Below are 12,865 nucleotides of genomic sequence, written 5' to 3'. Positions count from 1 at the left end.
ATCCATTTTTACAAATATGGAGATGTGTAATCTCATTTGCTTGGGCACAGGCACAGGCTCATTTGGAGTGCAATGGAGCACCAGTCTGTATTTCCACTTCCTGGACCCCCGCCTGTCTGTCCGTTTGCCGTAACGCCTGCAAAATCTGAATTTATGTTGCGACTGGGAGACATGGTTTGATGTTTATAGTCCTCAAAGAAGCAATGGCTGTCTCTCCAGATTCAAATAAAGAGACTGATATGGACTCTATCAGATTTCTAAATACAGACGGCCACAATAAATCGAAGCTTGATTGGTTGGAATTAGGTTAGCTCACTTGAATGCTATCTGCTTAACCCACAGATGGGTTCCCTGAGAACAGCCAGGCATTGAGTGTGAGTCAAGCACTTACCGCCACCACGAAGACGGCGCTGGAGAGAAGCGTTCGCCAAGTATTCTCGCGTTAAAGAAAAGGTTCAAAGGAATAACCATGATGCAATGCGTGAAACGTGCAGAATACAGACTTTGTGATTTCTGACAGTGGAATTACACATGCAGATTAACCACACTGAGTGTGAACAACCAAGATGAGATGTTGCTAAAGCGACAAAGAGCCGTGGAGACACTTGAAATGTCACGGCATACGAAGCGCTAAACAACAGAGTCTTCAGTATCTGTCCAGGCCACACATGAATCGTTCAGAGAACAGGCTTTGAGTGTTTGCAATTTGCTCGCTCATGTTTTTCCGATGACGTTTGATGTGTCCTGTGACAATGCTCAGTGTGGACCTTCTCTCCAGGCACTCTGTATTTAAGAAGTGTCTAATTACGTGCAGTAATGACTCTCAATTTCCGACCTACCAGCATGACCTGTGTTTAGCCAACAGTCTTAAGTAGTTGGAAAATCAAGACATGGGTACACAGTGAAATTAAAGTTCTCCTTCGCTCTGACCCTGCCTGACAAGACCTATGTTTTTCCAGAGGAGTCGTAATTACAGAGCCAATTAAGGGGTCACCTTGAGTTTATAAACTCGGCTGTGGCCTGAAAAACTTCCTGCTAGAAGAGGGGAAAAGGGAAACAGAGAGAAAGTGAGTCATGTGGTAATCTGAATTCAGGCCTGTCTGAGCCTGCTGACTTTTTCCCAACGCCCCTCAAAGTGTTTCCAGTCTCAGAGGATGAGATCCTGTTTTCTTCTCTGCATTCATTTTGTTGGTCATCCAGACCTGCTGGACTGAGTTTTCATTGTCCTTCATTAGCCCAAAAAAAGTCTACTATAGAGTGCTGGACCCTGGTATCCTCGACAAAAACCCAGTAGGGTTTTTCCATTTTGGATTATTGCAGGAAATAAGCTCACACGGCCAATAAAAGATTATGATTCCTACATGTTTTATTCATCATGATAATCTTCGTAAATGAACACAACTTTCATGAATTTTGAAGCCTAAATGCAGTCACCAGAAGAAAAAGCTAAATAGTTTAGAATAGTTTGCAAAAGTGTAATTATAAACAGTGAGGCTATAAAAGCGGGAAAAGACATCGTGATGTTTAATGTCCCCAGCAGCCTCTGTATAGTCTCATTTAGCCACTTGTTAGAAACTGCATTTATTCAAGAAAAGTAAAAGCTTAAAAAAAAATCACAATGGGGTAATACTGATGTATTTTATATCGTAGAATAATATGTGAACATATCTTGAGCTTGTGTTATCCACAGACCTTATTACAGGAATTTAACCACAAACCCATTCAATTAGAAATACAAAAACTCATGCCAAAATACCCATATGAAAGTCAAGTCACTATTATTTATATATGATAATGGACCACAAAACCAGTCATAGTGGTCAATTATTTGAAATTAAGATGTATACATCATATGAAAGCTGAATAAAAATAGCTTTCCATTGATGTATGGTTTGTGAGGATATGACAATATTTGGCGGAGATACAAATCTGGAATCTGAGGGTGCTGAAAAGTTGTCCAAATTAAGTTCTTAGCAATGCATATTACTAATCAAAAATTAAGTTTTAATATATTTACGGTATGAAATTTACTAAATGTTTTCATGGAACATGATCTTTACTTAGTATCCTAAATATTTTTGGCGTAAAATAAAAATCAATCATTTTTACCCATACAATGTATTTTTGGCAATTGCTACAAATATACCCCAGGGACTTAAGACTGATTTTGTGGTCCAGTGTCAATTGTTTTACAATTCAAATTGTGTCAAAGCAGCTTTACACTATTAAATAGGGAAAGTCTGCTGTTCCCGTCTAGCCAGAAAAATAAAATAAAAAATAAAACAGCTGTTTAATTCTAGGTTGCGACAAAGTCAGATTGTGCAGAGGACTCATCTTGTTTCTGTGGTCGACCTGATGGTCGTCTAGGTCATGAGGTCTTCAGAGGGGATCTGTCTCGGGGGCTTATCTAGTTGACATGGTCAACAAAAATATGTCATCACTCCCATATCACTTTATTTTCCCCCACATATACACAGCTTACATGCGCATATACAAAATATAAAATTGCATGTAAATAATTTCAGGGTTATTCAAGACTCTTTCTACAATGCTGTAATGTCTGCCTTTTTTATATATAGAGAGAGAATTAGAATGAAATATTGTGGCTTTTTGAAATATCATGCAGTTCTAAATCAAATTCATGTACCACAGTATTTTCATGATACTCCAATGTACATGTCCACAACACAGTGGTAATACATTCAGACCTAAAATGAATGGTGAGTCTTTGCACATAACATGCTGTGACAGCGCATTCACACATATGTTTGAGAAATGATGAGTATATGTATAGTGTGCATGTGTGTGTTTGAGGTCAGAAGGGGTATGTGTAGCAGTGCTGACACTAGTGTGAAGCTGGCCCAGTTGGGTGAGAGGCGCTGTGATCTTCACACACCAATGCATCTGAGATCCATGACCTATATAGCATGTTACACGCTCTGCTTGTCTCCTGTGTTCCTCTAATAGAGCAGGGCAGTGCATTACAGGTACAACACACACAAGGGACCCGTATACTCGGATCAGAGCCATCCCTCATGACATCAAACCTGCTGAGACACTTAAGATATGATTTAATCACAACTGATTTTTTTTTTTCATCTTGTATTTTCCTTTTCTTTTCTTTTCTGTTTTTTTATTTATTTATTTTTTTGCGTTTGTATATTTATCTCTGTTGCAATCTGCTATGAGTCTTTGATGTTCAAAGCTCTGCCTATGTTCTGAATGAAACACTAGCATACTGTTTACTACATAGTGTGTAATATACGTTGTCTACTGACAGCAATTTGTTTAAAAAAAAAAGTACAGTTTGTGAAACTGAATGCTGTATGCAGTGATAAACAATATTATGCATTTATTAAATACATAGAGAAGAAAAGTTATGAACACATTTTGATTCAACCGTATGAACAAATTTGTATAATTTTTTTATCATTTCATCTTCTTTTGTGCACAATAAGATCTGAAGCATGGAACAAGTGAGCAGAATCCATGTTGAGGTTGATCAACATTTCTGGTTTCATTCATCCAGCTGAAAATGCAAGGTCAAGTTAAGAAGACTGTAGTAAAGTAGTAGGTCTTCTGAGTATTCCATGCATAAAGGAAATTTACATACTGTGCAAAAATAGAACAAATAGCATGCTATTCCAAGCATAGCCCTTAACACTAGTATTAATGATTGATACGGGCCACTAGTTTCTTTGTTTTTCCTTTCAGTCGTTTAAGGATTAGGCTGGAGCAGGTTATTGTAGGCTGATGTGTGTTAGTGTCGTGTCAGGGTCAGAGGCTGCATGAGTCATGCAGAAACCTGACACGCTGCATTCCTGCGTCTCTCAGCCAGAGCTCATCACCTCACAAGCACAGCTGTAAATTACAGACCATTACTGTCAACTATCCGGGTTTGCATTCATCTCAGTGAGTGCTGAACTGTGGCCGCAGGTAGGGCAGGTAATTGCGTTAGGCTAAGCATTCGTGCAAGCAGGCAGTTGCACTCAGATACACCCTTGATCTGAACACACACATAAACACATGCAGCTACATGAATGTGTGGTCATAGTGCCTATTTTAATTTTTTTGCATTAGCATAACAGTAAAATGTAATTAATTATTTTTTTTATTATTATTATTACTTTAGGATGCAAATCAGTCTAAAAATATATATTTTTAGAAGTAGTTTCAGTTAAATTAATAAAACAGTTACTTACTCCTTACTCTTTTTTTCCCTTCTTTTTTTTTTTTTTTGATCTACGTCTTTCAGAAAACTACTGAAATTGAACCGTTTTGGAATCCACCTGTGTGTAATTAGTGTGCAGAAAAAAAAATACAAATAAATGTAGAGCTGAACATTTACTTACCCCTCATGGCATTACAATAATTAGAATAATTTTCTTTCTTCAATGGAAGGCAAAAGAAGATATTTAGAAAAATTTCACTCTACAGTGAAAGTTTGTGGAGTCCAGTGTTATTTTTGGCCCAAATTATTAATATACACTCTCTGTAGAGTATGTACTGTATACAGTCACTCATGTAGCATGCTGTGTTAGTACTTAGTATTGCAATACTGTTTAAATACTCTAACAAGGTGTGTATATGTGGCGGGGGGGTGTATGTGTCTCAATAGGTGGCAGTGTACGACTACATCTGGACGGAGGAGGAGCCTGTGGTAGAATTGGCACAACCTTCGGGCACGCCTAATACCGGATGTGAGACCAGCACCCATGTATCCATCTACACCCTGCACTTGAGCGGCCTGCGCCAACATCACAGACACTTCCTGAGACAACCTGATGGAGCCATTATAGAGGTGGGCATCTTCTATGTAGAATCCAAGACTTTAAAAAAATTACTTCGAATACTTTATATGCACACAACAAAATGGGGCTCCTCAAGAGAAGTTCACATACAAATCCACTCACAACTTATTTCAAAAGAACCTGATATTAGCATGTTGTGAAGTAATATAAGAAAAAAAATAAGTGTACATAATTTTGACTTTTTAATCATGATACATTCTGGTGTTGCCTTACCTGTATGAATACATACATGCTAACTTATGTTTTAGTCAAAATGATCTTTAAATGTTGCTTTTTACCTTGTGAAACAGCAAGCCTAATGATGCCTAAAATTGCTCCCTAGGTTTTGGAACAGAGCTAAAGTGTGTAAAGAAGCGAGCATTGTCACCTTCACCACAGGCAATCAGTGCATTTCGCTCATGATTGTATCCCTCACACCTGGACTAGGTGCTAATTCTTTCTTCCTTTGGTTAATCTAAGACTCTAAAACGGGATATATTCGCTAACCTCCGCCCATGGCTTCACACGTTATTAAACGCAGAAGAACAGCAGGGCGCAGACTGCCGTCCAGATTGCTGTCTAATTAAATGTACCACTGATTCTGCTTGGTAACAACTGCAAGCACATGAATTAACTCCCATCCCCCCTGAGAACAACCTGGATCATCCTAACAAAATTAATATTTCAGAACTTCCGTGTCAAAAACAGCAGATTTATGCTGCATGCACGTCAACGGTTCGCTCGCAGGCAGTGCGGTCGGTTAATGGCGTCCTGAGTTGTTTTGTGACTGATGAGAGTACCATAGAATGCGGCGCATATTTATCAGTCTGAGGGGCGGCCCTGAAGAGCCACAAACACATCAGTGATGATACTAAACAACAAATGGCTTGAGAAGCTGTCAAGAATTTCTGAACTTTGTCCATGTTTGGAAGACAAAAGTCTGTACACCAGCCATTCGAATGCACTAAATCACACATCAAAGATTCAGGTTCCGTACATGGCAGAACTTTACGTTTCCCTTTTACAAAGATTCTGTGATTAACCCTCCGAGGTCTAAGGGTATTTTTAGGGGCCTGGAGAAGTTTTGTTATGCCCTGACATTTGTGCTTTTTTCAGTTGCTTGTAAAAATCTAAATGACTTACCATAAATTAGCAATTGGCTCAAAATCAGCAGAATTCTGAATTATTTTCATATTGGATTTTGTTTTTGAAGGCAGTCAGTGTTATAGATGAAGTTTATACACAAAAAATATCTCTATCTATCTATCTATCTATCTATCTATCTATCTATCTATCTATCTATCTATCTATCTATCTATCTATCTATCTATCTATCTTTATTTATTTATTTGTTTGTTATAAGTGACTCATAAGTCGCACGAATATAGCAATAGCAATAGCAATTTTGTTTTCTTTTATGCCAAAAAGCATTAGGATATTAAGTAAAGATCATGTTCCATTAAGATATTTGTTAAATTTCCTACCATAAATATATCAATACATTTTTGATTAGCAATATGCATTGCTAAGAATTTAATTTGGACTTTGAAGGCAATTTTCTTGATATTTAGGTTTTTTGGCCCCCTTAGGGGAGTCCATGGGGAGTCATGGCCTAGTGGTTGGAGAGTTTGACTCCTAACCCTAGGGTTGTGGGTTCGAATCTCTGGCTAGCAGTACTGTGACTTAGGTGCCCTTGAGCAAGGCATCGAACCCCCAACTGCTCCCTGGGCGCCGCAGCATAAATGGCTGCCCACTGCTCTGGGTGTTCATTCACAGTGTGTGTGTGTGTGTGTGTGTGTGTGTTCACTGCTGTGTGTGTGCACTTAGGATGGGTCAAATGCAGAGCATGAATTCTGAGTATGGGTCACCATACTTGGCTGAATCACACGTTGTCACTCAAAAATTGTCCTACTGTATCCATACATCAGTGGAAGGCTTATTTATTCAACTTTTAGCTGATGCAAACATCTGAATAAAAAATAAATAAAATAAAATAAAATAAAGATCCTAAAGACCAGGGTCACAAATGAAATTATATTCATTTATAAACACATTATTATTATTATTATTATTATTATCAACGGTAGTAGTATTATTTGAATAACATGCACCAATAAATCATGGACAAAATGAATGTGTAATAAGAAAGTAATTTTTGATATCATGTGTACTTCAGCACTGAGTGACAATGGTTATTTAAGGAGGGGGTTGTGTGTTGTGTTTGTGGCTGGCTCAGCAGAGGGAAGTGTCAGGCCATATCTGGAGTGTGTGATGGGTGTGGCGATGGGCAGGCTGACACACGAAAGACGCTGATAACATCAGTGCCGCCCACCCCAGGGCACAGGCGACAGCCATGCCAGCTCCCAGACAGCACTGCAAACCTACAACTCCAGCCTAACTCATTCTCAGTGTATATAATGTAACATCGAATAAATAAATATGATTTAATTTAATGTTTGGGAAATCCATATAGAAGTAACTAAAGGTTTAGAACACGAAGTGACCAGAAGATTTACAATTACAGCTTACACAGAGAGAAAAACACACATATGCATATACTGTATACTGAGGCACAGAATATCTCAAGCTGTTGGACACTGGGATATGAAAAGTATATGAGCAGGGTTTTAAATTACTTTCCCATATAATATATTATTTTTGGGGGAAATGTGTACTTTTTCCCTTAAGTTAGCTTAATATTTGTATTGCAATTGTCTGAAGATTTGAATATTTTCCCAATTTTCATCATGGCCTATAAGAAACCCTCAATACAGTATATCTAATATTTGTGCATCTAAATGACAAGCTAAAAGTTATAAAAGATAAAAGTTCCTTCTGTGAACTTTAATGGTCTTTTGAATAACCAATCAAATCCATTTCCTTGACTTCAACTATAGCTGTTCACCCTCATTTTAATCAGTCGCCAAAACACACATCGTTGAAAGTGAGTTTTCAGTCAGTCTGTAAAGAACTGTGTTTACTCAGCTGTCAAACAATTGCTGTATAAAAATATCTGCTGCTGAATTGAAATAAACAGCTTTACCTAGAACACTCATATGACTGGAGTCATCTTATCATTTATTTAGGAGTAAAACGCTTTTACTAAGTAGATTAGATCGAAATATATTTCTGTGCACAAACCCATCACTACAGGGGATTTAGGTTTCACTGAAGAAAGCTTTGTCAGCATGCAACAGAAAAGAGTGCGGTTTAATCAGTTGCAATTCTGCAGAAACTTTATGACGCTCCCATGATGCTTCTATTAAAGTTATAGATGCTTTAAAAGCAAACATTACTTAAGCAGATGTTTACCGCTCTCTGAGTAACTACAAATTGGGGCAGATAATAGCTCAGATTTGAATGCAGCACCAATAACTTTTTCATTTCCGATTGGGCCAACATCCGCCTCATATGTGGAAACAAGATGGCGATGGACATAAACGTGTGTGAATTCATTAGGGCGCGTGCTAAAACGGCAGTAGGTTTATGTGCGTGAGCGCGTCTTTCCTCTCGGGCTAGCGTTTAAGTGTCTGCGGCCTAAGAAAGCAGCGCTCTGACCAACTGTGCTGCATCATCTCTCGTTCCCATATGCCGTCTGCAGCATATGTGAAGCCTGCCGCCACTTCTGTAAAACTTCCATTAAAAATGCACAACTACAGCTCCAACAGCTTGAGTATTACCTCCACACAAATTATTAATGCTCGGCAAAACCGCTGATGAGCACCCAGCACGCATTAAACACACTCACTTACGCCATCCTGTTTTTATCATGTGGCTTTTGAGGTTTCAGAGCATGCGGCGCTGTTTGTGTTTCTGTGTGTCCTTTGTCTGTCCTTGAATTCAGCAAACTCTTTAAATAGACGCTGTGTGACAGTCATCTGGTATTGAAAGGTGCTAACGATTGACTGCTAGTGGCTTACGCCTAAAAACAAAGATACTAGTTTTGAGTGACACAGTGATGCAGGTTTTTATCTACTGCACGGTTAGAGAAGTCTTGAATAGTGGAGACGAGGGCAAGTTGGGACTCCCGTGAATACTTTCAGGGTACTTTTCTTTTTCAAAATTGACTACAGCAGATCAATTGACCATTTTCAAAAAACAATAAAAGGAAATTCACTCATTGAGCATGTTATGCAACATTAATAAACAACTGAAGTTACTTACGATTCATTTTGTATTTAAATTATTGGCTGGCATTATTAGCTGCTCAGCAAACATTTAATTCCTCAGGATAACAGCTTATTAAACAGCAAAAATGGAAAAAAGTAATATACAACACAAAATCATACAAAATGTTAAAATATAATTTTGCTCAACAAAAAAGTGTAATTAATGAATTATATAAAATTCTGTAAAATTGAACCAAGGCCTTTTCAAAGACCTCTTTTCTAACCTACGGTGATCATTTGCTCCCAGTCAGTGTGGGTAATGAGGTAAAAATCATGACATTTGATGTATCATATCTTCATTTGGATCATAGTGTATTAGATCCTCCATTAAATTCTTTCTGTTCAGCTCACATTTATGAGTCAGGGCTCATGACAGCTGACTGAAGCCACATTGACCCAGATTAGCATCTGGATATGAAATATTTAACCTTTAAAATAATCCTGCAGCCAGAATCATTGACAAACGACCTCGGTTCGTCTTCTCGTGACTGCTTGTAATCACTGTTCTTTATGTTTGACTGCCTATGTCTCATATGCCATGAGGTCAACTGAAAACAGAAAGAAAGAAAACAAATAGTTATAATTAACTTTTTAGTTTTCTTGTTTAACAGGGCTAGATCATTCAAATCTCTGGCATGCGATGTCCTTTTTTCCTGTTTTTCCAAAGTAACCTTAATGATATGAATTTTACAGTTAGCTTGTACTGTGTCCTAACCAGGTGTGACGTGAAAAAAGTGATAAACACTCTTGGGTTAATCTTGAGTTTTTGTTCTGACCAGCTGTGATAAGCAACAGGACATTTTTCTATTCTGTACTCTCCCACTGTGAAATTCATGGGTCAAAATTCCACATTAGTTTATTTGCAAAATGTTCTTATTGGCCGTGATTGAACATTTTTCTTTTCAGTCAATTATTATTATTATTATTATTATTATTATTATTATTATTATTTATAACATAAATTAATCTGTCAATGCAATCATTAAATTAATAATCTATTTGACCTTTTTATGTTATGTGTGGCCCATAATTCACACATTCAAGTTACCAATAATATATATATATAATAATTTTAGTAGTTTTGATCATCTTCTTACATTATGCAATGAATGCATTAGTTTGAACTTTTGTATGGTGTATTAATTACAGGTGATGCATGATTCTGACAATAAAGAGTTTCAGAGATCAGAGGTGCACGGGGAACATGGGAGGATGAAGAATGCAATGCATCTCAGAGAGAGGAAGAGGAGAAAACCTGCCTGGCGTGAGTTGCGAATGGATGTATACTGAGATGAACTGTTAAATGATCATGATGCAACAAGCTGTTATTTGTTCGTAAGATTGTCTTTGTTTATGTAAATGTGTGTTACAGGATCACACAGGGTTGAGCCTCTTGGAGGAAGTGCCTGTGAATCAAGCAATGGAATAAAAGAGACCAGTCCATAACCATAATCCAAATACTTTTTGATAAAACTGTATACTTGTGTACAAAAACATGGCAGCATAACTCATAAAGGACTCCAGTCAAACTTGCACTATCATGAATTTTAATGAAAGTTTAAATGCAGCTTTAATTACATTAATCAAAAGGAACATACAATCTGATTTTGACTTTCATTGGTTTCCAGTTTTTGGTGTCAGATCTCCTTGCACAGAAGTAGAAACCAATACCAGAATGTCAAAGAAAAGTACAATACATAAATGCAAAGCTTTTCATCACTCAGGAAACAATGTAAAGTAACAGTTCTATGAAGACATGAATGCGGGTCGTTTGGTCTTCACTGCTGCTTCAACACCATGAAAAATGACGATTCTAAAAGTCACTTATCAAGACACAGTGATAAAATATCAATATTGGGGCCACATTAAGCAGGATAATATTCTGTCTGCCTTGATTTGTATTGAGTATGTGTCTGCTGCCCGGTGCTTGACGTAATGAACTCGCCCACAAATCAGGCCTTAATGGGGCCCTACTTATATATACTGCTTAATTAAAGGTTGTGGGCTTATTAACATGTGTCAGCGGTGGCGGCCGGGTGAGATTGAATCTGTTCGTACGGTGCCAGGTTGTAAAGGTTTTATAGATAACCTATCATTATTAAACCCCATTGCTTAATATCAGATCTTAATAACCTGTCATTTTCATTGATGATGATTTTCTTTATGGGAGGCCATTATGGCCCAAAGTTGCGGCTGTTTGGGGAAAAGCTGTTTGGGACTCTCGGCACCTCAGCGCTTATGACTCTCGTGTGCTCATTGAACTTTCTGTCTTTTATGCGACGAGAGAGCATCAGTGAGTAGTGACCAGAGGGCTTTTAGCTCAGAACAGCCCAGCTGAGATGAGCCTTCATCTGTTTCTCTCAGTGTAGAGTTCAAGAGAGCTTCTTCCCTGACCAGCATCAGAAAAACACATCCAACCCATCATACGCATTCATATCCATCATGCATTCTTGGATTTTATTAGAACTGATAGTAGATGGCATAAGTACAATATACTGGACCACATGTGCGTGCGTGTGTGTGTGTGTGTGTGTGTGTGTGTGTGTGTCTATATATATTGCCATACTACAAGACTGTTTTGAATAGGATCACATTTATTTGTATACAAATATAATATATACATAGTAAATAATATACAAATGTTCTCAAGGCATGTATTTTAGTTGCTATTCAAGTGTTCATTATTTTTTTTATGACTATAATAATTAATAAGACTTAAGATATTAGATGAATTATTGTAGCCTTAATAAAAAGCAAAAACATGTAGTATGGATAGCATACTACATTAAGCACAGCAGTTATACAATTATACACAACTGTGGATAATATATATATATATATATATATTTTTTCAAATCAGTATATTCTAAGTTTATACTTATAATCTGGCATCACAGACATGAATGAATGAATTGCAATGTTATTTATGACTGCATTTTTGATCAAATAAATACAGACATGATGAATACATAAGAATCTTACATTTGAAAAATATTATTGACCAAAAAAAAAAAAAAAAAAAAAAAGAGAGAAAGGTTTAGTAGGTTGTATTTATGTTTTATTTTATTGAGCATTTGAAACTGAACTTAATCTGTATTCAACTGTAACACTGAAGGTGAAACCAGATAGAAAATATACCAGCACTTCAAATATTTGATCGCTAATGACAAATACTATTTCACATTGATTTAAAATTCAAATAGATCCCTAGCAGCAGTTATTTCTGTGAAAGATGCCAGCGGGTTCTCTCTGCTGTGTATTTGCTGATTTCAGTGAAAAGAAAAGTCGAACTATGATATGGGAACTGTAACTTTTTGAAGTTATCTACACAGTCCTGCTGCTAGTTAGAGAGAAACATGAAAAGAAAACACTTTGTTTAATGTCACATTCAAGTAGCCCTGTTGGTATTGAACAGAGAGAGATGGTGATGGGTTCAGTGCGTGTGACATAGGCCATTCTGCAGGCTTGCTCTGCTCAATCGAATTAAACTACACAAAGGATTTTTAAAAAAGAGAGAGATTTGACTTCAGGAACTCTTTACACTTTCTCTTTAAGATATGTCAGCTTAAGAGCATTAAAACAAGTGTAATAAAATTCATAGAAGTGAGTTGACTAAGAGAACCTTTTGTCATATCAAGAAAAAAATAATGTTTGACCAGTAAGGTAGTGTGGTGAAGTGCATATATCGTGCTCTCAGGGAAGTCTGCTGCACAAACAGCATCTGGATATATCATGTGGATTTTGCTCATTTATTTCCAGTTTTATTTATTTATTTCTGGAGTGGCAGAGGCAGATGTCCTGTTCACTGAAAAAGAAAATGTGTATATTTGCAAGGAGAGGAAGAAAAAAAAAAATTATATGCAAATCCTGTCACAACATGGAACTTGTAGTGATGAGGAACGTTCT

General features: G+C 37.1%; 1 protein-coding gene across 1 annotated transcript in view; it reads left to right on the top strand.

Moving 5' to 3' along the window:
• Nucleotides 1-10,365, top strand: part of ofcc1 (orofacial cleft 1 candidate 1) — an 85,394-nt gene extending 75,029 nt beyond the window's left edge. Inside the window, exons 16-17 of the mRNA XM_052595827.1 lie at nucleotides 4,619-4,801; nucleotides 10,109-10,365. Of these exons, the coding sequence (XP_052451787.1) occupies nucleotides 4,619-4,801; nucleotides 10,109-10,249 (324 nt within the window). The 3' untranslated portion in view covers nucleotides 10,250-10,365. The remainder of the gene's footprint in view (nucleotides 1-4,618; nucleotides 4,802-10,108) is intronic.
• The last annotated feature ends 2,500 nt before the right edge of the window (nucleotides 10,366-12,865 follow it).

Source organism: Carassius gibelio, chromosome B24 (assembly GCF_023724105.1).
Source record: "Carassius gibelio isolate Cgi1373 ecotype wild population from Czech Republic chromosome B24, carGib1.2-hapl.c, whole genome shotgun sequence".
NCBI classification, from domain to species: Eukaryota; Metazoa; Chordata; class Actinopteri; order Cypriniformes; family Cyprinidae; genus Carassius; species Carassius gibelio.
This window is presented reverse-complemented; position numbering and strand designations above follow the sequence as displayed.